General features: G+C 48.2%; 1 protein-coding gene across 1 annotated transcript in view; it reads right to left on the reverse strand.

Annotated features, from left to right (window-relative positions):
- Positions 1–368: 368 nt before the first annotated feature.
- The window catches only part of LOC125947211 (neprilysin-like), a 29,551-nt gene continuing 2,427 nt past the window's right edge, over positions 369–27,492 (reverse strand). Inside the window, exons 2-4 of the mRNA XM_049671615.1 lie at positions 25,248–25,491; positions 10,401–10,579; positions 369–2,906 (exon numbers count right to left, since the gene is read on the reverse strand). Coding sequence (XP_049527572.1) covers positions 843–2,906; positions 10,401–10,579; positions 25,248–25,491 — 2,487 coding nt within the window. The 3' untranslated portion in view covers positions 369–842. The remainder of the gene's footprint in view (positions 2,907–10,400; positions 10,580–25,247; positions 25,492–27,492) is intronic.

A 27,492-nucleotide genomic window follows, 5' to 3' on the forward strand; every position in this document is an offset into this window, starting at 1 on the left:
CCTTGTCTCATCACCTCTCCTCTCGGCATTCCTCCTCTCATCTCCGACGCTCCTCTCCTCTCCGTATTGCGCCACGAATGCAACACCTGCGGCTCCGTGCGCGATAATGCGAGGCAGCTTAGGTTAGAGGCGCGATGGTAGGCGCCCCATAGGCACCGGCAACAGTCACCAACACCGCGCGAGTTCGGTGCGAACGCGGGCAAAACGCCGACGGCGTCGACAACAGTTCTGCGCGTTGCTGGTGCTGCTGCATGTCCAAGTTTATATAGAGCTGATAGAACTACCTTGAGTCGACCCCATGGCTGCTTCGCATACTATTGAGGGTTCCCCTACGGGAAGATGGTGTAATTTTTATCTCTACTCTGTAACTCATTGCACCAGCATTATATTATATACACACTTTGATGAGGTGCATGAAGCCTGTTTTTTATCTTTTCAGTTTGATACTACTTTTACGCTATTGTTACAGAGATTGTTCCCAAGTTTGTTCCATCCTAGAAGTTTACATTGTGCTTGCGCTGAACCGCAGTGCACACAAAAAATTTGTGTCACAGAGACGGAGAGGTATCGATATGCGGTTGCTTACGTGACTACACAAGCACAGAAGCTTAAAAATCAAAATGTTGGGCTGAACAGTAAGGAATCAACATACACTGATTTATCACACAAAGCTTGCATAGAAATGAAATCAATATTGTCGACTGAATTGTTCCGATCGAGTCAGGATTCAACCGCAAGTACTTAACATTTTCAAGTACCATGTTTCATTTAGCGGTTTCTATTACAGCAAGAAACAGTATTATCAATCCAATAAATTGTGCTGAAGTGGAGGAATCGCGCTTCTAAAGATAACGGCATTTTGGAACAGTACGACAGCTGAACGCATTTGCAAATGGTGGCGAAACCTTCAACATTTCGCTACAAACGGGATTTTTAGGGCTTCCTCCGTAGCCCACGTAGCAACCAGAGCGACAGTAGGTTATGAAGAATATCTGTTCCGGGCTGTAGCTCTCGAGGCCTTTAAGAGGAAGATCTGTGTCTTGGTCTCTAAAACGCTCGTACGCTGTGTAAGCGACGTCCACCGCTGGAAGATCCGGGTATAGCCTGTAGGTATTGTTGGGGTAATAACACCAAAACGTGCTCCAAAAAGCACGGTGACTGGTGATATCAGTAGGAGCAGCTATAGTGGCGCCTTTAAGAAGGTGCGAGAGCACGTTGACCGCACGGAACATTTCGGCGGCATAGATGTAGCCCAGACCACCATACAACATTGCACTTGTGCCGTGGGTATAAAACAACGGAGGCGCCAGAACAGCTGGCGATACTGATATGACGTTTGTGACAGCGTAATACGAGGTGATTAACTTCATGTCTGCCAAAAACACACTACTTATGTCCGTGTTGAATGCGTTATTCCTGGCGCGTTGCCGCTGCTGACGGCTCTGCAGCCACTCCTCAAAGAAAGTGTCCGTATCGTTCTCTGCTGGACCGTAAATTTGCTCCAGCGCATCGAGGCTATCGAAACCGCGCTCTGGCCATATGAGGCCTCTGGTTTTCCCGATGAGGTCGGCTAGCGATGATCTGGTACTGAGATCGTGCGTGGAAGACGAGCGCACCTTCTCCACTGCAACATCGTGAATATGTTCCATGATGTGCCTGATTTTCAACTGCTCAGCAGGAGCCAGTAACTTTCTGTAGCCAGCGGCAATAAGAGCACCATACGGCTCATCTACGTGCACTGTGCACATGATCGCCAGGAAGGCACTTCCGAGTGGGTGAATGCTTAGTTCTGTGGAGATCGAGTTGCTGATTACAATACCAACAGCCTGCACGAACCACCAAACTGTGTGGAACCAGACCTCTCGGGCAGAATATGAACGAAAGATGGAGTTCATTGCCGCCAGAATATGCTCATTCGAAGCGAACACTAGGGTATCATTTGTCAACATCACCTTGCTAGCATGTTGCAAAGCCACCGTCCAGTCCTCGGCGCTTAAGTTCTTCACAGTTTCTGCCAAGAGTTCAACAGTGAAAATCCTGGGTGTAATGAATTGCGCTTCTATGGCAGCGCTCAAGTTTCCGAAGACGTGGCTCTGCATATTTGCTCGTCCCCTTATGAAGTTTTCGAACGCACGTGCTGCTGGCCGACGGCTGAATATGACATCAATGAATCTTTGCACATATAGAGGGTAGACATCATCGTACTGCATGATCTGTTGCTGCAAATTCACGTAGATTCGTGGAAACACTGACGGCGATATGGCTACGACGCTCTCGGGACGCGCAAGGAAGTTGGGAAAAACGTCGAGGCGAAACCACAGCGGAAGTCCCCACAACACGGCCAGCTCCACCAAAGCACTGAGAGCGCGAGAACTCGGGACCACTTCCGTATCGTTCCATTCTTCCGTAGGCCATGAAAAAGTGCGACCGTTCACAAACTTCACGAATTCGTCGATAGCACGGTCTTCGCTGCCCGTTTTCTCGACACACTTGCGCATCATGTTCAGGGGTCTGTCCAGCACGCTTGATGGGCTATGGACACGGGGGCTGGAGCGCACTAAGGTCTCCATCCAGTCAACTGTTACCTCGGTTAGAACAGTTCGTGCCAGCTTGCGGTATCTCGGCGTCCAGCCGGAGCAGACGTATTGACCGAAGTTGCCGCACGATGTGCTTGCTTGGCTCTCGCTGAGGGCCAGGATGCGTGCGTGGTCAACGCAGTCAACCGTCGAGCAGACTTCTATCCCGTCGGCAGTGGTGTCGTCCTTCTTTCGCAATAATAATATCGCCACTAGCGTCGTAGCCACAGCTAGGACCAGTGCTAGTAGTGATGCCAGTGTGACACACTTGACTTTACCATCCCGTTGCTTCAACGGAGGCTGCACGTTGCCCTCAGGAATGGCGGCAGGCTGCAACAGAAGATAAACAGCCGGACGTTAGGTAACATCGGTAGTAAGTCTTTACTTTCGTCTGACAAAGAATTGTTTTAGTAGTGTGCACACATTTTTAGCCATAGTACGTCTCACAGAAGCACACACGCTTGAAATTGTAACATTGTTAAGCTGGACTGCGGATAGTTTCAGAAAAAAAATGTCGCCTAATTTCAAGCAGCAGTCGCACGTGATTTCCGAATGCTTTTTGAGTGAATTATCAGTTTCTTTCGACATGTATAAAAGCATTGTTCTCAAACCTACTTGGCTCTTACTAATAGTGCTTTTCTGGACCCATTAATACAAAACATCAATGCAACTGAGGGTAAAACGAAAAGCGAATCTAAACTTTAGTTTCTAATAACAGATAACAATGTTATGACCTAAACGAATATCAACGAATTGTAACTATGCCATCGAAGCATCATCATCATCGGTCTATATTTGTGTCCACTGCAGGACATACAGCTTATTAATTAGATCCTGCTTAAAATATGTGAAAATTTGGAGCTCTCTTTTATTGTTATAGGGTATTCCATAGTTTTGGCCGTCTGCTACTGTGATGCTACTGTGACCTTACCGTATAGGTTACTAGCAGGTGCAATGCTAGAGCATTAATCAATTGTGTTCGCGCGTGTCTGTGTAGCCTGATTATTACAGGACCTGGAAGGGGTTTAATTTCCAACAAATAACATGAACGTAACATGCTGTTTTAGTCCCTGCAAATTTGTAGTGACATATTTCACATTTCTTTTTTGCAGAGAAGTAAGTGATGTGTGTTTTGTACATCTAGAGAACGACAATCCATAGCGCTATTTCCTGAAGTTTGATCACTCGATCTGCACAAGAATAATACATATGATCCCATATCTTCATACAACAGCTTTAATGAAAAGTACGGAAGTGATGACTAATAGAGTTTATTGGCGTAAGGGCCTGATGTGGCCGAAGAGCACCAAGGGCATGGAAATGTGTTGTCAGTGGCAAGTGAACTGTGAACTTTGAGGATTGGATGACACACGGCTGTATAGAGGTAAACCAATTCGTAGAAAATTATGAATTTGGCCTTTTTGTGGTGCAAGGGCTAAGTGTGGCCAAAGAGCGCCATGCCAGCGTTAATGAGTTGGGAATTGACGAATAAATTACATGAAGTGGATATGACGTGGCCGCAAACGGGCCTTATAACTATCGCAACACAGCACTGTGTTGCGAAACGGTCAATAGACCGTTTCATTCAGGGTGTCGCCATTTCGCGATCACAGCGTCGTCTATCATCCGGCGCCATGCTGGTATGTGGGATCGCGCTAGAGGGTGCACGGCGAACGTGCTGTTGACAACGAGTGGCAAGTTTTCGCGCTTTCCCGAGAGGTGCCAACAAGTTTTTGGGATTGAGAAGCTTCTTAGCGTGTCGAAGTGCTAAGATATAGCTTCGATATAGACGCAATATCGAACGGCGACGGGCCTAGAGGCACTGCCACAGCTCTGCCAGCGACAGTCAAGTCTTAAGATTGTCGATGCGTAACATACTCAAGCGTGTTACTATTATATGTCTAGGCTTGAACTCTTGAACTCTATTAAGGTATCACTCAGGTGACATCAATTAGAGGTGTCTCCGTGCGCCATCCGGTGTGCCGCACCAGCTTACATCCCAATACAGGTAACTACACAGATACGAAGAAACACGTTTTTGCTAGCTTCCGTGCTCCTGAAAGTTTCGCGGCACTATTTTCTAAGCATTGATTTCCTTGCACCTGGACCATGAAGCTTTCCAAAATAAAGAACTGTAAAATAAATCGGCCGGAAGGGCCGTTAACATGGAGCACTCGATAAAACGACCCGGTGACAGTGGCCGCGAATATGACGCGATCAACAACACGCACGCGACGCGTCGAAATAATATGCGCACTCTTAGGTCCCGAGCGGTGTATCTGCAAGGTCACCTCACCGACTCGAGGGAGCTCAAAAACGAACTACTCTTTGCAGAAACTTTATTTTCTGAAGTAATACAGCGCGCGATGCGCGGCATCCGCCAGACAGCTTACCCGCGAGATTCAGAAGTACGGGAGAGCCCATGTGAACTAAAGGCGGCCAGCACAGGGTACGCATGGATTTGGTTACATAAGGAAAAAGACCACACCTTCATTTTCTTAGTCGACACATACTGTTTCCATAATACCTCCTCGGTCAACCTCCACCAGAACGTTGGTTTCCAAGCGTGAGAATCTTAGAACGCATTTGAAAAGAATAATTTTACTGTACGTGCACGAAGAACTAGTTGACGTTGTCCAGAAATTCGATATATACTTGAATACGCACCTTTTGTTCATATCTCAATTAGATCACGGGTGCCGAGTTCGTCGCCGTACGCTCACTGAAAACAAAATTTACTGAACATACATAGGACGAAGCTGATGGCATCGAGTCCTTTCTGTTTATGCTAGCAATAAAAAGCGGATGATTGTCTGCAACCACAGCGGCGGAGTCCACGGACTTGCCGCGGCTGATGGTGCACTTCGCATTTACTTCCGAAAGTTATTTTTCCAGCCAAATACAGCACATTGGTAGCCCGTTGAACCTGAGTCATCTGACATCGCAATGAGCACAGACGGAACACGTTGGCTTAAGATACGACGTGGACGGGTCGTGCATCCGTGAATGGAGTGTTTTTGTAAAGATTTGAGCGTTGTTACATGCAGTTATTTGCGCAGGTTATACGCGGTGGCGGGTAATACGTTTTTTTTCTTTTTTTTTTATTATCGCGGAGTTCCAAAAGGAGATCACCGCTAGCTAAGGCCAAAATATTCAATACTTCGGTGTACCTCTTTTCTGGGGGCCATCAGGAATAATATGTTTTTATTGGCGCAATGGCCGGATATAGCCAAAGAGCGCCATGACATATTGTGATGGGTACGCAATGTGTTATGAATGGAGTGAACAATGAGGTTCCAATGGTACATGTAACGTGGATGTAAAAAGGCTTAAAAACAAGTCGCTTTAAATTGCGTAAAACATAATGACGTTTACTAATGATGTGAGCAATAAGCATAAAAGTTCCGTTGCGAAGAGATGATATAATAAAAGCTTGGAGGACGCTTAAGCTTCGCCTTAGAGAGCGGAACGAGACAGTGTTATTGGACGCCGCTGACGCCGACACCGACACCGCATTTTCCGCGACATGGGACCCGATCACAATTTAGAAAGGCTCAGTTTTCAACATTCCCCTCAATGTTGCCTAGAACCAAAGTACAGCGAAACGCCATCAGAATTGGGGGACGCTTAAGCTTCGCCTTTAAGAGTGAAACGCGATAGCATTCACAGATCCCTGGCTGCTTAAGGCTTTTTTCTCGTATATTCAAATTGCAATCCGACAGTATCAAGTCTGTAGGTTGTGCTTAAGTGGTACTTTGCGATTTTTCTGACGTATTTTACTTTGAGAAATTCAATTTTTGTTCAATAACGCCTTGCGCCACGCGAAGGGCCCGCCCGGTCGGGGTGGTTCGGGATGATGTGGTTCGACATGATTATTTCGGCCAGACGCCAATGCTTAACGCCGTGGCCAACGCAGGATTTTCTGCGACACGGGGCCCTTAACGCCGTCGTGTTAAAACGTATACAATAGCACTAGTGCCTCAAGAGGGTCCTTGAAGGCGCGTGTTGTTATTACATTTCCTACTACAGCTACTGCCTGCAAGGTGACCGTGCACTACAGATAACCTGACCAGATGATTTGTATGGTATTTACGTCTGCTAAAAACTTTAAGATTGTTTGAAAATCAAAATTCAGAGCCCTTGCACTACTGTGAAGATGAAAGCCAGCGAAGCTGTGACTATGGTGGGTCTGCTATAGTGAATATTGCTATAGTGAATTTATATAATCATTATTGACTACTGCAAGAGTTGGGGTCGGGCAAATCCAAAGGTGTAGCTGGCCCATACCGTCGTCCACCTCATCCAAGCTGAAGACGTTGTGGAAGGGAGGAACAGGTTCTCGTCGAGAACGAAGAGTACTGGGTTTATTTGCAATAGAGAACGTTACATCTCATCAGTCTAGCATCACTGGATCGAAGCATGAGCTACATGATGGAGCTGATGAGCGAGCACTGGCTACATCTCAGAGCAGATGGGATAGCAAACTACATCGCAGGGCAAATGGGACCCACCGATGAGCCGCAAAAGTCCGCTTAAAAGCCCTCTGGCCAAGCTGCGGTCCCAACTCCCTCCAATCGGAGCGTCGAAAGTCACCGAAGGGTCCGCCTTGAGGGCGAGGGCGTGCATAATCCCCCGACGCCTTTGTTTCTGGGACACATTGGGAGAAGTGCACACACACTGCTCACTCCCCCACAGAAATGAGGGGACACTCGTAGACAGGCGGCTTCGCGCCTCAGGATTCCCGGAAGGGCCAGCCATCGACGGGTTTGTCTGGAGAACGGCCTTGGCGGCCACCAGGTCGGTCGAGCGGTCGTGACAAAGCATCGTAGAAGCGGTCCTTTTCCAAGAGCCCCCCGCTCCTAGCATCGTGGTGGGCGTCCGGGTGACATCCAGCAACCACGTATTCTGTGAAACGTGTCTAGGCATGGTGTCGCCGCTGATCTCTCCCGTGGGACGTTTTTCAGCCTCCCGAAGCGATTTGCCACAGGCAATCAGGAGATACTTCAAGTTTGCTGCCTCCGATGGTCGCCGAACGTAACACTATATTGAGCGGCTTCGGCATGTTCGTTAAAGGGCAAGGACACCGGCGTCTTGTTTGCGCCCGGCGCGATGGCCAAGTAGTGCGCCACAGATTGGGGTATGAGCCACAACGTTCATAGCCGCGGCAAACTTCACGGCACCGTCACGATCCTGACGTCAGGACCCCAGAAGATGTGGTTTAACGAGCGTACATCCAATAGCGAGACCAAGGGCAACGGCTGATAACAGCACGATCTCTACGTCACGAGAGAAAGTGGAAAAACATTTGGTCGGACGTGCCGCCGCTAAGTATCGCGACACTTGTGAAAGAGGCATCGGCGGTGGCGAGGACAATGGCCCATCCTCATCCGTCTTCACAACTGTGCTAAGGAACAGGTGGCGGGAAACCGCCACGCACATGGAGCCTGGATTGTTGATCTGCTTCCAGTCTATCTACTTCCGTTGCTGGACGCGATCTCCTGGATCCTAGCCTATAGCAGCTTCGCTGTGAAAAGCAGCTCATGGCTCAGAAGGAATGCTGGCTGAAGAGGGATGTGCTCACGATATAAGGGATAAAAGCACTGTTTACGCTGGGCTTCTATCTCAGGTCACCGGACAATAACATGGAAGACTGTAAGAATATCACCACATCTATTATATCTCGGAGGATCACTTCCAGTAAGGAACTAAGTTTTCTTTGCGATGGACAAAAAGATTGAAAGTTTCTTTGGTGCATCCTTTTTTTAAAAGAGGACGATCAGGCTGCTTGGGAAGGAATATGATGCCAAAATGTCTTAATTTCGGCAGCGATGCCAGCCGCCCACCAGAAAGCGCAACAAGGGGGAGGGGGGAGGTGACAGCAGTTCCCACAAGGAAAGTATTGTCAACGCCAGCTGCACAGCGTTGCTATAATCTAATGCCACATAACGAAGACATGTTAGCCACACAAGTTTAAACCTTGCCACCAAAAAAAGTTGAAGTAATCAGCAAAAAGAAGACAGGACAGGCATGAAAGGGTTAAGAAAAAAGATCGTGGAGGAAGAAGGCAGGAAAAGGTGACTGCCGATTTCCCCCGGGACGGTCAGTGTGCCGGGGTGCCGTCTAGGTATAGCCGAGGCCAAAGGGGCGTGTTGGCACCGCCTAGGGTCCAAACATTCAGCATCAGCTAAACCCCCAGCATCAGTTTTTCCCCGGACACGGCTAAGCCACGTACGGTTTAACCTGCTGGCTGAGACGACCCTGCGGGGACATGCGAGCTGGCCATGGCACCTTTGAGAGCCGTGGCCAAAATAGTAGGCCTTCAAGCAACGTCCAAGTTCACTATGTAAGACCTGACTTGAATTTTGACATTCCCTGTCTTAATTCAAGCAGTATGCTCGATGCAAAAGTTAGAATAAATGCTTTGTTGCCATTTCTTTGTTGTCATATTGTATCTTGATTTGATACACCGTAGATTTGTTAGATTTTGGTCTTGTCAACCTACAAGGAGTTCTGATTCAGTTAGGTTTATGAGGTACTATACTCATAAATGACAAATCAGACAGAACGGACGGAATTCATTTAGCAATGCGGGCTTACGGTGGTGGGGAAGTTCCCAAAGTTCAGGTCATTTAGTTTGTCGTGCTGAGTCTCTGATTTGAAGAAGATCAGCACTTGCTAGTTTAGTTGCCTTGTAACCTTTACTTCTCGCCTTAGTGAGACTCTTGACTCCTAGGGACGTAGACATCTAAAAGTCTTGTCCCGAGTTTTTGCTATATATGAGTACTCCATGGTAATGTGGAAAGTTCTCCTTCTGTCGGCCTTTAAAAAACTAATACTTTATTCGGTGCACCCCCTCTTGTGGGAACGATCAGAATTGCAGGAAATGAAATAGCTAAACAATAATCCTATAATTTCGGCAGACACGCCAAACATTCACCGTGGAGCCCAATCCAAATAAGTGGATGCTGGAGAACGTGCAATAAAGACATCTAAAAGACGCCAACTGTACCTTTCCACTATAACAAAATATCTGGAACCAAGTTTTGTGATTATATACAAAGGTTAACCTTTGTTGCCTGGAATATTGCAATCAACAGGAAGTGAGGAGAAGACGGGAAATATTGAAAGTGAATGGGAAAGACGAAGATTGTAAAGGAGGACAGGAAATGGCAACAACCGATTTTCTCCAGGTCTACTTGCAGAAGTGCCAAAAAGGTGCGTTGCAGCCACCGAGCGCCCTTAAATGTCCAAACACTCGGCATCGACTCAGCCCCCAGAATCCTCTTTCCCTAACACGGCTAAGCCGAACACGGAACAAACCATGTGCTCGGGTTAGTGGTGTTGCAACATACTAAGCGCCTGTTCACGCAGACGCCTACCCGCCGGGGTGGCTCAGTCAGCTAAGGCGTTGCGCTGCTGAGCACGAGGTCGCGGGATCGAATCGCGGCCCCGGCGGCCGCATTTCGATGGAGGCGAAATGCAAAAACGCCCGTGTGCTTGCGTTGTAATGCCAGGTGGTCAAAAATAATCCGGAGCCCTCCACTACGGCGTGCCTCATAATCAGAACTGGTTTTGGCACGTAAAACCACAGAAAGAAAGACGCAGACGCCCCTACGAGAGTCGGCCGGATCTAAGTTTCAAATGAGTAGCAGTGACGAGTAGCAATGAGTAGCACTGACGTATTCTGGCGAGAAGGCAAGCGTGGAGTGATGACATTGTTTTCATATGCCAGTCTTTCTGGTCAAACTTGCCGTATTCTTAGTAAGGCCGACCCAAGCTTGAGGAGAAGCGCCTATCTGAAAAAAAAAAACAGAAGCAACTCACCGGATGCCGGCATTCGGCCCAACGCTGAATTCCCATTCCAGAGGCCTTGGATGCTGCCTCAATGGCCCCGGACAATCTTCGCCACACAGTCACCTCCCTTGAAGCTCGTCTTGTTGCCTCGGAGTTCGCAGTGGCGACAACGTTACCCTCTGTGGCAGGATGGTCGTCGTAGATTTCATCTGCAATACAGAACGCCGAGGCAAACAACATTCAAGCTAGCCATTGTGCCTTGCCACTGCGTTCAGTACCATTCGTCTACCATATAACCGATGTTTCTATTTTAGAAGTGTCTAAAGTCAAGTCGGACGTACTCGCAAACAATCCAGTTTGTTGCCTTAAAGATACGGCGGAATGGCAGCTGCATTAGGAAAACGTTCTTCAGCACCCGCTTCCCCCGAATATTTGCACTGTCTTCAGAATACAGTGGTCAAAATGCCTAAAGAACTGCCTCCCATACACGCATACCTTCCCGTCAGCACGTGTACGAGCTGGGAACCTGTACAAACAAGAGGGAGGAGTACGTGTGGTAGCGCATTTCAACGGCAATCGGTTCTAGAGCAGCGGATGGCTCGCTATTCTAACGAAAGATGTGTTTGGTAACGGCTCTAGCGTTAAATACGTTATAGGACAAAGGTTAGAGTAGAATCGAAACGTTGGACGCAGGGGTTTCCCCAGGAATCGAAATTATGGGGGTATCTAAATTTCTTACTGGCGCGGGGGGGGGGGGGGGGGGGGTGACGCGATGTTCACGGTGAAGTAGAAGCGCTAGTCATTTTGAATTTTTTGTGTCGTTCATGTGTGCCGTAGGGCTAGCGCCCTGTATGGCTCCAGCACTCATGAAAAGGCTGCGAACAATTACTTCACTTTACACAAGGACTAAAGTCGCATTAATGAACAGACGAAACTAAAGAACAAGGACTGCATGAAATGTTTATTCTACATAAACAACAGGGAATCTAATTCATGCTGAACGCGGTAAACACTCGCGGAAGGTGTATATCGGAGCTTTGATAGAAGCCAAGAGGATGTGCATGACACTGACACACCTAGATATGAATTTATGGCTGCTACACACAACAGTTGGCTGAATACGTACAAGCCCGGGCACATTGCACATCCGGGCCATTCCCGCAACTAGTGAACGATATATAAGCCATGACATGACCATCTATGGACTTTCAACCAAGAAAAAAAAAACTAAACCGCCACAAATGTATCTGCGCATTATCAGCCATATTCTGAACAGTTAGACTCTCCTGGGTTTCTTGCTGTGACATCCAACCCGCCTAGTGGCGTAGTTGCTTAGGCTTTGCGCTGCTAAGCCGGAGGGCGCGGGATCATATCCCGGCCGCGGCGGCCGCATTTCAATGGAGATGAAATGCGGCCGTTACAGAACCTCAGGTACCCGAAATTAGCGGGCTCTGCGTGACGGCTTTGTCGTCAAGATCAGGTTTAGGTAGTGATCTTCACGGTAATTAACGTACCCACAGATGGCGGTGGTTCCTGTTGCCTCGACGCGAGCTCCTTTGTTAACGCGTCACAGTCTATGACATGCCCACTCGCTGTCGCTGCGCGCGCTGATGAATGGACAGCCTCGGGGGAAACGTCCAAGGTATGCGCTTGTCCAGGTTGAGACGTGAGCTGTGTTCGGCCATTCCAGGCCACCACTCTAGAGACGAGGCTAACATAACAAACCCTTTCCATGGCAAAATCCAGTCTTTTTAGTCTTCTTCTTCTGGTGCTGCTGCACTTTTCCTCCTCCCAGAGACTATGTTTCGCATCTCAAGGCCGCCACCACTCACGTTTTACTAGATCACGTAGTCTGTGAAGGTTTGCGGTTGGCTGTACGCGTCGACAAACCAGCACAAGCGCTTTTTTTTTTTGTCCTCTTGCTACAAGACGATGGGTGATCGCTGTAGCGGTGTACGCTCGAAAACGGAACACTTGAGACAGACCTTTCAGGCTAGTTCGCACTGGGGCTTCCGGTCGCCGATCAGGCATAATTTACAAATGAACATCGGCGTACGTCAACATAGTCAGGGCGAAAACGCTTCGGCCTCGCCGATTGGTCGTAGACTGATTGTCGTCGCCTCCGAAAAAAAAAATAGCATCGCCTGATGCAAGCCAATGTGAACATGGGTAAGGCAAGATAGAAGAGGGGGGGGGGGGGGGGGTCGTGGGTGAGGTGAAGCCCTTTTTAAAAATTGTGTAGTCCAGAGCACGGTGTAAAAAGGAAGGTGGTCCGACGGCGGCGCGAGGCGCGGCCACTTAGTGTGACTCTACGGACGCCGCTGCCGCAAGGGGCAGCACCTGTTCTGGGGGCCACTTTTTCGCTCGCTTTGCTGGAGCTTTCATGGGCACGCGCGGCAGAAGTGCTTTATTTGGATTATTATACGTCGTTCGCCTGCTTAAAACGACTCTACTTGGTTGGAGGAATGTCCCTTTATATTTCTGCTGACATTCCGATTGAGCAGACGACGCGTCTCTCTCGTGTTCGAAATGACGGTATTTTGACTGTAAGTGGCATGAAACCTTCTACCTGCTCAGGATTTGGCGTCTAAATAACGAAAAATTGCATATCTTTGGGTCATCATCATCATCATCAGCCTATATTTTTAGTCCACTGCAGGACGAAGCCCTCTCCCTGCGATCTCCAATTACCCCTGTCTTGCGCTAGCGTATTCCCACTTGCGCCTGCAAATTTCCTAACTTCACCATCCCAGCTGGTTTTCTGCCGACCTCGACTGCGCTTCCCTTCTTTGGTATCCATTCTGTAACCCTAATGGTCCACCGGTTATCCATCCTATGCCTGCCCAGCTCCATTTCTTCCGCTTAATGTCAACTAGACTATCGGCTATCCCCGTTTGTTCTCTGATCCACACCGCTCTCTTCCTGTCTCTTAACGTTAGTCCTAAGATTTTTCGTTCCATCGCTCTTTGTGCGGTCCTTAACTTGTTCTCGAGCTTCTTTGTTAACCTCCAAGTTTCTGCCCCATATGTTAGCACCGGTAGGATGCAATGATTGTACACTTTTCTTTTCAACGACAGTGGTAAGCTCCCAGTCAGGATTTGGTAATGCCTGCCGTATGCACTCCAACCCAATTTTATTCTTCTGTATATTTCTTTCTCGTGATCAGGGTCCCCTGTGAGTAATTATCCTAGATAAACGTACTCCTTTACAGACTCTAGAGGCTGACTGGCGATGCTGCATTCTTGTTCCCTTGCCAGGCTATTGAACATTATCTTTGTCTTCTGCATATTCATCTTCAACCCAATTCTTACACTTTCTCGATTAAGGTCCTCAATCATTTGTTGTAATTCGTCTCCATTGTTGCGTCTCCAATGTCATCTGCAAACCGAAGGTATCTTTGGGTATGGGTGTTTAAATGCTGACGGAGGTCGTAAATTATCCACTGTGGTGCCGCTTCTATAAGGCCTTCTGAACACGTGCTGCCCCTAGCGGCGGCACTCACTTCCGGTCACACGAAGTGGCCGCTCTCTCGCTCCAGCGCGGGCGCGCCGTCGGAACACCTATCTTCTTACACCGTGGTCCAGAGTGACTGTTGTCGGTAGGGTGGGTATTCTGTAAGTGTCCGCCAAGTAAACTGTCTATTTTGGCCGCCGAGGATTGACCCGAGCTGTACAAGGGAAAAGGAGGCAGTCTGAGGACGCTTGCTTTGTCGCTATTGCGCGTACCCCATTACAGCCGATCAGGACTTCAGCTGCAGGCGAATTGAAAAGTCCACAAGGTGGACACGGTTTATTTGCTGGCGTTCGTGAATTTCTTCCATGCTCCGCGTCAAGAAATTTGCAGAGCTGGTGTACTTGGACGTTATATATGCAGAACTGGTTGAGCACGTGCATCTGTTTATGTGGTGTTGGTACAAGGGCACCGAACGAAACCTGAATGGTACCCGAGCCGCCATTTTGGGCGGAAGTGAACCTGAACACGAACCGATATCTTTAAACGTGCCTGAACCCAAACCGAACCTGAACCGATAAAAATGTTAACGTTCTCGGTTCCGCGCGAAACATTTCAAGCATATCAGATGACTATGAGTGTCCAATAGTCTGCACGATTCTTCTAATAACTACTTCATCAATCGGCGCACCCAACTAGCAGATTTTTACAACTCACTAGTTGTGTGCGACAATACGGATAGACGACCGGTATGCGCTGCTAACTACAGCCGCTTCAGCAGAGACAGACGCACTTCTAAATTCGGCCACACCAGTTGTGTACTGCGGCCAAAAATTTGTTTCAGGAGCTCCGCAAACTCACCATTTCCGGTAAAGCTCCCAATTCAACAGTTAGGTCAGTTCGTTAATATTGCCACCTAGTAGTGACGGCGAAGAAAACAGTCGTAAAACTGTATATGACGAAACTGCATCTTTATTGGGCGAGCCTGTGCCCACAAAAGCAAGCTACACTAGCAGAACGACGATAGCGGCGAACACAGTCGGCGATCGTCGAAATCTGATCAGCGGCGAAACGCGTCGGCTTTTATACATGAGTCATCGAATGTTCCACAGTAATCCCTGGTGCCTGCGTGTCTTCCAGAAAGTACTAGACCATTCGCGTCGCTCATACAATCAGATTACATAAGCGTCGGTGACAACAGACAACGGATAGAAGCATCGATAACGTTCGAGAAACTTCCGATACATGCATTCGTCCTGCGCCTAGCGATAACGTGCAACATTTGTTAGCCGGTGAAAAGCGGCAACCGGTGAAAGATAAACAAGAACAAGTGTCAATATATAATTCGATAAACCGTAATACACGCACGCCAGAATACACAGAAAGCGGGAAGTACCTTGTCCTCGAGGAGATAAAATCGAAAAATCAACGTGTTCAGCTGTAACTATTGTAACTATAACACTGAGGTCGGTAATCAATGCCTTCACCTCACTCCGTGCAAGCAGTGGCTTGTACCCCAGGTAAGCCAGAGGCTCCAAGCAGTCAGCAAAGTGAAGCGAAGAGTACATACATTCTTTGCAATCACGCATACAATGTACAGAAGTACGTTTCAATGAAGAACAAGCACAAAACAGTCATCCGAACCACATATTTGATAAGGCACTCGTCATAACAATGCAAAGCACGTAGCGCTCCCCGCATACGTTTGCCAATAAAGATTACTGTTGCGCAAGTCGCCTCGCCGACGGCTGCTTGCGACGTGGGGAGGGGCGTCCCTAGCCTTTCGTAAAGAAAATAACCAGCCTAGCAACTGATTTTATTGTTGCTGCACCGCTAAGGGCGGCGGCGTGCTGTAAAAATGACCATTACTCTAAATTATCATTACTACGATCACTCTAAAGCAATAAAGCATTGCATGGCCCCCTGAGCAGTTGCAGTGGTGGTTTTCAACTGCTTCCGCAGTGCAGGGACGGCGAGTCAATATTTTTGTACACCATAAGCCGACGCAAAATTCCGCACAACGTCAATGCGTCAGAAACATCGGACGGCAGATTCACCATTAATCACTCTTCTTCGTCGTTCAGGGACATGTACAATCTGTTTCACAATTAGGGGAAATCTCGGAGCGCATTACATCGCGATGCGGCGAGCGCTGGAGTCGGGCGCCGGAAGCAGCTCGCGCAGGCGCGGACGGTCGAGGCGCGTTATCTTGAACCGCGTTGACTTATAGGGACTTTACGTTGACTGCTACAGGGCCGCGCGCTGGCCGCATCGTCGGTAAGCGTGCGCCCTGTCAAGGGCAGTTCATCGTTACTGCGGTCACTGAGCCGATAATGTTAACAAAACGTTGTGCGCACATTTTTGTGTCTCTTTCTTGTCGCTGCGTATTACGGTAGCACACGCAGTGAAGAAATATGCGTGCACGCACTCAATACCTCGGCCTTTCGAAAGAACAAATGAAGCCTGCTGTCAAAAGAAGTGTGTACAACTCTATTTTTGCCAGTGAAGGCTCAGAGGTTGGCGTCGCACAACGTTTAGTTAACGCTATCGGCTCAGTGCCCGCAGTAACGATGAATTGCCCTTGACAGTAGCACGCGCCGCCGTAGCAGTCGACCCCGGTTCAACATAACGCGCCTCGACCGTCTGCGCCTGCGCGAGCTACTTCCGGCACCCGACTCCAGCGCTCGCCGCATCGCGATGCAATGCGCTCCGAGATTTCCCCTAAGTGCGAAACAGACTGTACACTCGGCCACAAAATATTGCGGGGGGCGCGAGCGCGTGGCCAAGCAGTCCTCCTCTCCTTCTAGCGGCACACCCCTGGTGTCGAGACCGACGCTTACGCGCATGGGCGTCCTTCCGTGACTGCAAGCGTGCATGTTTCCGCGCTTGTATCTTGCGTGCCGGCGATATCCGAGTGTAGCCGCGAGGTGCGCTGTGGTGACTTCGACAGCCAGCGCGGGTGCGACCACTTTTTGTCGAAAACCGACAGGGATCACTTTTTTTTTTTTTTGTCGCCTGTCATCTAAAGGCATACATATGGGCGAGAAGCCAGCGCAGTCTTGGCCAGCCCGTATACTAGGTTCATTATTCTGCCACGCTGTTCTGAGGGAGAACGTCCCGTTCTTAAGAAAAAAAAAAGAACTAAGATTGGCTACGTAAAGGCGCATCGTAGAAAAAATGAAATGGCTTGTTGCGTTTGCGACCGGGCGAGATATATCTGTGCTGGTGTTCCGACAAAAAGCGGCCGCAGCGGTGCGGGCTGTCGAAGTCACCACAGAGCCAATCGCAAAAGGTGCACCTCGCGGCTACACTCGGATATTGCCGGCGCGCAAGGAACAAGCGCGGAAACATGCACGCCTTCAGTCACGGAAGGACGCGCATGCGCGCAAGCGTCGGTCTCGACACCAGGGGTGCGTCGCTAGAAGGAGAGGAGGAGCGCTTCGCCACGCGCTCGCGCCCCCCGCAATATTTTGTGGCCGAGTGTACATCCTGATTTGCTTGCGAAGAACGAGCAATGTGAGCGAAATGGCAAATGTTGGCCTCTTTCTTTCCCATAGATGATAGACTAGACGATTTTAGTTGTAATTAGTGTAATACAAAGCGATTTCGCGATGTCTTCGAAGCTACAGTGGGGTGTGAAGAGGAGTTAGCGTTAGCGTTGGTTGTATATACGGAGCTGTGTTGGTCATGGACTCCTGTCTGGGAACCTCGTACAAAAGCGTGAGGAGTCAGTTCTTTCAGAGCCGAGCATTGTGTAGCCATCGTCTAAGTGTTAAAAATACCCCATTGCGCTACTCGGAGCCGGCACCGAAACCTCTTTCCCGAGTACGTAGCGAAGGGGTCGGTTTATCATTTTGTAGCCAAATTCAACATAGCAAATCCCGCATAGCGAAACCCCAACATAGCAAATCCCACCACCCCGCCAGCTTCACTGGACTTCCCTCTTCACAGGGTGAAAGGGCTCTGACTTTTTTGTGGCGATATATGGACACTCCAGGCGCATTTGTGCCGCATTTGTGGCGTCATGATATTGCGTAAGAAGTCTAAGGACGATAACATCGTCGCCGAGCGCCGTATGCTGCATGTGCGAGTGAAAGCGTGCGAGGGTAAGTCGACGATGGCGACTGAATCTCACGCGCACAAAGGAAAGCGGGGAGGAAGCGGGTGTCCTCCGTCGCGGGCAAGGCACCGGGGGAAGGGAGGGAGGAGGGGGGGGGGGGGCGTTCTACTACGGTGGCTGCTGCATATGGCGCGGCCGCGTGAGCCCTACTTTCAAAGTGATCTGCGATAACTACAGAGTTCGCGTTGAAGCGCAAGGCAGCACGAAGCTCAATTCGGTCGCTGCTACTGCCGCGCTTCCACACTCCACCGTTATCGCAACGAGTTTCCACGTTCGCTGCGATGCGTTCATGTTTGCTTGTGCGCGCGTGACGCCATGCTTGGTAATTTAGTTAGTAAACGAACGTTTGCAAGCTTATACGGCCGATAAAACTATCCTTGTTTCGTATAGCTGTCCACTAATTTGCTATAGCTATCAATGCTACGACTTTTTGGAAAAAGCCATCGCTATCCAAGGGGCGCGAATCGTGCTTCACGAAGTATACACGTAAAAAAAGGCGAAGCATGGAAACGCGCGACCGCGTTGTCGGCATCAGAAGACCCAGATATATGCTGCATCCGCAAGGTCACTTCGCCCTCCCCCTCCACCACACACACCTACACACACACACAGTAGCGCACGGACGGGGGGGGGGGGTTCTAACCTCCCCTGAAGACGAATTAATGCCCCCCCCCCCTCCCCACGCGTCCAGCCCCACCAGTCCAACGTGTACCTTCAGTGCTTCAGTCTGTTCATATTGTCAATACAATTGAGGAGGTGGCTCGAGGTCGAATTTTCCTGATTAACAAAAGCACTATATCATTGTCTTGTATTTATTCATTCACTCTTAAATTCAAGGAGGGCCAACCACGTGCTCGATGGCTTTGCGTTGAATTCTACTGAAGCAGCTCTAGGTGGAAAAAAAAAGATGCAATTTTCGCCTCTATGGGGTTGCCATGCAGTTGGACCCTGTTTCATACGCTGCGCCTTTGAGTACTGCAACTAAGATGCCAGTCGCGCAATCGTCTGCACACTCGCAAACTTGCGCACACCCCCCCCCCCCCCCCATACACACACATACAAATTCACACCCTCCCCCCCTTTGCAGAGATCCTGGGTGCACGACCGACACACACACACACACACATGCAGCAGCACGGGCGAGCGAATTGCCCTCCTGGTTGCCTCTCGCTTAAATACGAACTAGGCGCGCGAGAACACGCCGCAGACGAAGCCATCAGCTATCTCTGGTTACCTAGCCTTCGAACCCATCGCAGATTGCCTCCATGGTAGGGCGCAAGCGGCCGCGCTCAGCCGTCGCAGCCGGAATAGAAGAGATGATCACTAACCTGCCCCTCCCCCGTCTTCAAGCGCGGGCATGTCTTCCCGGTCCCCCCCCCCCCCTTGCGCACGCGAGAAGGCGCCGCCGCATCAAGCCACCATCTTTCTCGCCTCACCGCCGCAAGCTTTCCCTCGCCCGTACAGCATGCGGCGTGCGGCAGCGATGTTAACACAATTTGACTTCATAAAGAACATCACGGCGACGCCAACGGCATCAATTTGCCTGGTGTGTCCATATAATTGGTATCGCAATAAAATACAAGTACATTAAATATGTACTTAAAATTTGTACTAAAATCTGTACTAAAATATGTACTTAAAATCATCATTCAAAATGATGAAGAAATAGAACAGTTTTATGAAGATATTGAATTAGCAATGAGAAAGGAGCAAACTCAGTATACTGTAGTCATGGGCGACTTCAATGCAAAAGTGGGGGAAAAGCAGGTTGGTGAGCAAGCAATTGGCAACTACGGCACCGATTCTAGGAATGCAAGAGCAGAGATGTTGGTAGAATTCGCGGAAAGGAATAGGCTCCGAATAATGAATACCTTCTTCAGGAAGCGCAGCAACAGGAAGTGGACCTGGAAAAGCCCTAATGGAGAAACAAGGAATGAAATATATTTCATACTCTCTGCCGATCCAAGCATAGTGCAGGATGTAGAAGTGTTAGGTAAGGTAAAGTGCAGTGACCATAGCTTAGTGAGGTCCAGGATTTCTCTCAATTTGAAGAGAGAAAGAGTAAAATTAGTCAAGAGGAAACAGGCCAACCTAGAGCCAGTAAGGATAAAAGCAGACCAATTCAGGCTGGTGCTCGCAAACAAATATGCAGCTTTAGAACAGGAAGATAAAGACAACATAGAGGTAATGAATGAAACCGTAACTAGGTTCATCTCAGAAACAGCAATTGAAGTGGGAGGTAAGGCACCAAGGCAACCAGTAGGTAAGCTCTCCCAAGAAACAAAGGACCTAATAAAGAAACGACAAAAGATGAAAATGTCCAACTCAAGAGATCAGATAGAATTCGCTGAACTGTCAAAACTGATCAACAAGAAGAAAGTAAGGGATATTCGAAATTATAACGTGGGGAAGATTGAGGAAGCCGTAAAATATGGATGCAGCATTAAATCAGTAAGAAGAAAGCTTGGCATAGGACAAGGCAAGATGTATGCACTGAAAGATAAGCATGGTAATATCATCAGCAATTTCGATGACATAGTAAAAGCGGCGGAAGAATTCTATACTGACCTGTACAGTACCCAAAACAGCCAACCTACTTTCATTTCGAATAGTGATGAACCGCATACAGAGGCTCCTTTTATAGTTATCGATAAAGTTGGAAGGGCCTTGAAAGACATGTCCAGGGGAAAAGCTGCTGGAGAAGATGGAATAACAGTCGATTTAATCAAGGATGGTGGAGAATAGATATCATAATTGAAAAGCTTCCGACCCTTTATAGGCAATGCCTCACAACTTCAAGTGTACCAGAGAGCTGGAAGAACGCCAACATTATACTAATCCATAAAAATGGAGACGTTAAAGAATTGAAGAATTATAGACCCATTAGCTTGCTTTCAGTACTGTATAAAATATTCACCAAGATAATTTCTAATAGAATCAGGGCAACACTTCAGCCAACCAAGAGAACAGGCTGGCTTCAGGAAGGGATATTCTACGATGGATCATATCCATGTCATCAATCAGGTAATCGAGAAATCTGCGGAGTACAATCAACCTCTTTATATGGCTTTCATAGATTATGAAAAGGCATTTGATTCAGTAGAGATACCGGCAGTCATAGAGGCATTGCGTAATCAAGGAGTACAAGAGGCATACGTGAATATCTTAGCAAACATCTACAAGGATTCCACAGCTACCTTGGTTCTCCACAAGAAAAGTAGAAAGTTACCTATCAAGAAAAGGGTCAGGCAAGGAGACACAATCTCTCCAATGCTATTCACTGCATGCCTAGAAGAAGTATTCAAGCTCTTAGACTGGGAAAGCTTAGGAGTGAGGATCAATGGTGAATATCTCAGCAACCTGCGATTTGCTGATGACATTGTCCTATTCAGCAACAATGGAGACGAATTACAGCAAATGATTGAGGACCTTAACCGAGAAAGTGTAAGAGCGGGGTTGAAGATTAATATGCAGAAGACAAAGATAATGTTCAATAGCCTGGCAAGGGAACAAGAATTCAGGATCGCCAGTCAGCCTCTAGAGTCTGTGAAGGAGTACGTTTATCTAGGTCAATTACTCACAGGAGACCCTGATCACGAGAGAGAAATTTACAGAAGAATAAAATTGGGTTGGAGTGCATACGGCAGACATTGCCAAATCCTAACTGGGAGCTTACCACTGTCGTTGAAAAGAAAAGTGTACAATTATTGCATTCTACCGGTGCGAGAACAAGGGCCGCACAACGAGCAATGGAACGAAAAATGTTAGGCCTGACATTAAGAGACAGGAAGAGAGCGGTGTGGATCAGAGAACAAACGGGGATAGCCGATATTCTAGTTGACATTAAGCGGAAGAAATGGAGCTGGGCAGGCCATGTAATGCGTAGGGTGGATAACCGGTGGACCATTAGGGTTACAGAATGGATACCAAGAGAAGGGAAGCGCAGTCGAGGTCGGCAGAAAATCAGATGGGATGATGAAGTTAGGAAATTTGCAGGCGCAAGTTGGAATACGCTAGCGCAAGACAGGGGTAATTGGAGATCGCAGGGAGAGGCCTTCGACCTGCAGTGGATATAAAATAGGCTGATGATTATGATGATGATGATGATGATGATGATGATGATGACATTAAATAATAACTTATCGCTGGTGAGAAACGAACCCACAACCTCCGCATTACCCGTGCATTGCAGTACGAATTGTGCTATGTTGATGGCCGTCTATCTATCCCCTATCTTGTGTGTTTATGTGTACTAGATTTAGGCCTGGGAGCGTTAGCCAGCGCGACACTGGGCCGCGTCTGGCGGATGTGGAACATTCAGTATTACCCGATGGCATCCCGTAACACGTGAACTGAGCAGAGAAGGCACGTGACTAATAAACCGTCGTATGCTACCTAATGGCATCAGGCCTGTCAGATTCGAGACCTTCGCGTTGAATGGACGAGCAGAGGTAAACAGCGGGGCTCGATTTTTTTGCGTTAGTATATGCTTAGGGTACTTCACACTCTTTCAGAGGGCTACGTATGTTTTATGTCTCTCGCCTTTTTCCCGCCTACTTGCTTCACTGGGTAATCCTCGTCGAATGGGTAGCGCATCGGGCTGCTTTGCTGAAGGAACAGAATTCGAAACAGTCGGACCCACTTGGTCACTAAGTATATGGCAATGTATACACATGTACGGCTCCTGAACGAAACTCTTTAAAGCCGACTTCGAATTCTGAGTATGTGCTACTTTGGTCTGTGCTGGTCTTCAATGAACCTCTTTAATAACAAAAAAAAATTCAGCAGAAAAACTTAAGACTGCTTACGTGTGGGAACGCGAAAGCATTATAATAGCTTAGGTGAAAAGTATTCGATTTATGTTTTCGACATGCATTGAAGTTCTTTCTGCTGAATCAGTGTGTGTGTGTGTGTGTGTGTGTGTGTGTGTGTGTGTGTGTGTGTGTGTGTGTGTGTGTGTGTGTGTGTGTGTGTGTGTGTGTGTGTGTGTGTGTGTGTGTGTGTGTGTGTGTGTGTGTGTGTGTGTGTGTGCGTGCGTGCGTGCGTGCGTGCGTGCGTGCGTGCGTGAGTGCGTGCGTGCGTGCGTGAGTGCGTGCGTGCGTGTGTGTTTGCGTATACGTTGTCCACAGACCGGAAACATTGGGACAATTTTGTTGCAGAACCATGATTTTTTTGTTGCCTTCCCTTGCTTTGGTTTTTGAAGCGTGCTTCCGTGGGCACCACGTTTCACAGCTGCCGCTGAGGTAGACGCTTTGGAGAGCACCCCAGTAGGCACAGCTCCGATGAAACCCGAAGAGCAAGTGACGCGCGGGAGGTCGCGACGTGACGTGTGCAATGACGCATGCACCAGGCAGACCTCATTTTATACACTCATGATTTGGCGTCGACAGTACATCGCAGCAGACACAGCACCGATGAAATCCGAAGAGCGATTGACACGTGGGAGGCAGTGACCGAAGCAGTGACGTGACGTCTGCAATGACGCACGCACTAGACCCAAATTTCGTCAATTTGGGTCTAGCCACCAATTTAGCCACCGTGGCGTCGGGGAAGCGTGCTCGTCTCGCACAACGGAGGCCCGGGCTCGATTCGCACCCAGATCGAAATGTAGCAAGTTTTCTTTTCAATTCCATTAACGGACTTTGTTTACAGAAACCTGCGTGGCAAATTTGACGTCAATCCGAGATTTTTTTACGTGTTTTTACTCTTCGCGCCGTCGGCCATTTTTGGTACCATCTGTCTGTCACGCTGCCGACGACAACGCTGGATTTTCTCATAATGAGGCATAACATGCTTTTGCATTAAAACAATCCTTCAATTTCATCCGATGCTGGGCACAATCAAACGCACGTCAGGCGGGATTCCTCAAGGACAGCAACCCGACGACTGAGCAGGCTGCGTCGCAAATCCATTGGGTATGTGCCGCTTTTCAACGGACGTCTTTGACGTCAATGCTTTAGCGAGTTGCGACACGAATGCGCCGAGTATGTCCCACTGCGTGTGCAGCAAGCGAACGAACGATTCTCGTGGTTCGCACGCGCCTTCGCGCTACGCTTCTCGTCTCAGAGGTCACGTGCGGACTTCTCGGCAGTCCCACTAGACGACGCAGCGTGCCCAGAAAGAAGCGCTAAAGGTTAGCCCGGACGCCGCATGACGCGTTTCTCGGAGTTCGCACGAACCAGCGCACAATGCATTTCGGAGGCCACGCGCGAGCTTCGCGGCGGCCTCGATAGATGGCGCAGACTGTTCTTAGGAAAGCGCGAAAGAGGCAAAAGAGTTAACGCCTCATACATAACTCGTTTCGACGGTGGCAATACGTCGTGTCGCTGTATTGGTTCAATGCAAAACGCATTACCCTCGACAGTCATTGTGAGATGCGTTCTGCCGGATGTTTTTTTTTTTTTTTTTTTTGCTAATCACGACCACATAAAGCCAACAGGCAAGGAAACTATTATTTTTTACATTTATATTTCAACAATACTAATTACACCTCGGCTTTCCTCGGCTTTATTGCCTATTGATTTTACATGGTCGTTGTTACCTGCAAGTCTGCTGCTGCGCTGAACGCCAGCAGGCTTGTGCAGGACACACTTCTTTCGGTCTAATCGCAGCGGTGGCTCGTTGGCTACCACGTTTTTCTGCTGAGAACAAGGTCCCGGGTTCGATTTCCGGCTGCGGCGAGCGCATTCATTCCCATGGCGGTTCAATAATTGTTACCAAAAAAGAGGTAAGAATTAATTCATAGCCTTCTCCTACGACTGCCTGTGCCACGCGCGGGGTTTAAAACACTATAAATTCTTCGATTCCTCGTATTAGGTAATTTAATTGCGTCCAGTTCTGCTACAGAAACTTGCAAGGAGTATGAAAACCGTCATGAACTCATTGTGAAACCTTCTGAAAATTAGTAGCACTCGCTAACGAAGCAACTACCTGCGTCAAAGTGTTATTGTGCGCGCTATAACTTGGTTCCGACCAGTCCACGGCGCGCTTAGCCTTCGGTAAGCATGCATCCAACGTATGCCTACCGCTTAAATCCACTTTTCGAACCACCAGCTTACCGATGACTTTTCAGATAACGGTTCGGGTTTCTTATGGTGTAGTTTTTCAAATATTTAGACTTCGATTTTCGCTGCTGGTAATTATCGTAATATTTCAACTCTACGGTTTCATTCTTTTATGTACCACCTGACGGCAGCAAGCGACATTGAGCGCCGTCCCCTGGCATTGCAATCTACGAAGGTGTGATAGCACACCGCGTTGCATTTACCGCTTGGATACCACAGCAGCCCTGGGATCAGTTTGCTAACCTTGCATGTAGTGTTTTTTGAGGGTCGTGTCCTTGAGAGGTGAAACCTTCACCAGGACCGGTAGCTGAAAAGGCTCGATGCATGTCGGAATCACGGACGGCGGCGCAGGCGATGTCAGTGCAGTGCTGGCTGCAGTTGAACGTGTGCTGACCGCTTGGTCGCTAGTTGGCGTCCGAGATCTGCTGACTTCGTCGTACGTAGACGCTGTCTCTGGAGCAGGCTTGTCAGGAGCCGGCGACGCGCGCTGGTAAAGAAATGGTTGTACAACATTCAGCATTTTTACGCTTCGTACGTACAGAGGTAATTACATCAACAACGTCTGTTCTGTTGAAATCGTTACCGTGCTAATGAGCTGTGCGAACTGGCTTTGAAGATGCCTGCTCGCAACCTAAACCGCAGAAATTAATACCGTACGCTTGAAGATTAGTTGGCCGGGAAACAAGCCAATGCGGTAGCCTTTGCAAGCAACCAAGGAGTTAGCTTATACAAAGCATCTAGTCACGGGAAACACTTCTCCTGAGGACGTATATGAAGGAGAACATACATGAATTTAGGCAAATTTGGCAGCCCATTCTGAGTCATGTACTGAAGAATAACCATATCCTCAAAGGAGTAAAACATTTCGTTGTTATTCTAAGAGTAGTAATTTAAGAAAGCTTCGTGTGAGCGAAAAAATTTAAACTCGCACCACATGGTTAGTTATAAGAAGGAAAGTTGCAGCTAGAACATTAAAGTAAAACAGTTGCACCACGTTAACTAATAATGGTAAACTCAGATAATGAGGAACAAGTTCCATCAGGCTCGTTACGGTAAACAATCGGTGTCGAAACGTAAGCGAAACGCATCAAGAGCGGTCGTAAAACAATTTCTTAGTCGTATTTGTAAGACATTGATGCTGAAAATTATCCCTCAGTTTGCAACGCCTTTCACGGCAGTTTACAAACCCGAAAGCGGACTGTAAGCGCAACTGACCTGAAATCTAGCCTTCATCTACCATACTTCGCATTTCGTCATTGGACTTTCACTGTCCTAAGAGGTCACTTTCATCTCCTCGCTAAGACACCAAATATGCCATGATAGTTCACTGCGTAACGAATTCGTCTCTGTTCCACAGTACGTAACGGGCTTTCACATTACTAAACTCACTGGAACACTTCCTCCGTACGAAACTCACTCCTTCAAAGAATGTCTAACGAGTGGAACCATGTTTATGCGTTCGCTACATATATAGCAGTCTACCTAAGATTCAAGAGGACTTCATTTGTACCCAAGTGACATAATTCCAGCTTATTTTATGCTATTTTTTGTTATTTTCTTGGCATGTCTCCACATTTATCGTTTTTTTTTTCAGAGTTTGCGTCTTATCGTTTTTTGTGTGTGTGATTTGATGGATGCGCGGTGCGCGCGCGTTTTCTCATTTCGGCCCCATGGAAATGCGTCGGCCGCCATAAGGATTTGATCCCGTGCCTTCGGGCCTAGCTGCAATGCTGCTGCTGATTGATGAATTGGCGTTTTGTGGCGCAAGGGCCCAAGTATAGCGAATGAGCGCCAAGCTAGTATTAACGTAGTGGCAATGGCAATGTAGTAAAGAATTACGAGAGGTTGATGGTGGCGTGGCTGTAAAGGAGCTTAAATATAGTCACTGTAAAATTCGTATGTGTAATATGATTATGGCAATGTCTAAGAAAGTACACTATGAACACCAAGGAGACATTTCAGAAGGATGACATATATACTAAATTTGTCAGTGGTAAACATTTGCGAGAAGCACTACTGCCTTGACAGAGCCCTTGCAACACAAGATAGCAGGGTCATTTGCTATACAGAACACTACTATCGCAGCAGCATTCTGCTATCATTCACTATCGCAGCTGCAGCGACAAAGCCACTACATCACCGTGGTGGGTGCTAACAGGGCAAGAAGTACTATCGCGCTCAATAAGTAGAAACGTGCGAGTCTGTCTTTTTATTTTTGAGTGTGTGTGTGTAGGCGCTGCCACGCTGCCATACAGTGCCCGTATGGCCGCAAGGCAGCGCCTACACAAGAAAATTACTTAACAACGGTCCGACTACTGGTAGCACCCTGTTTAGAAGAAACATGGCACTGGTCATTTGTAAAATTCAAAGAACTGACGGGTGTATGCCGTGTTGCAACTCGTAAAGAGCGCTGTAATAACTCACAGGAACATATGCCCAAGGTCTACAAAGGCATTGTGCCTAATATTTTTACGGCTTTAAACGTTGA

The sequence above is a fragment of the Dermacentor silvarum genome, chromosome 7 (genome assembly GCF_013339745.2).
Source record: "Dermacentor silvarum isolate Dsil-2018 chromosome 7, BIME_Dsil_1.4, whole genome shotgun sequence".
Lineage (NCBI taxonomy): Eukaryota > Metazoa > Arthropoda > Arachnida > Ixodida > Ixodidae > Dermacentor > Dermacentor silvarum.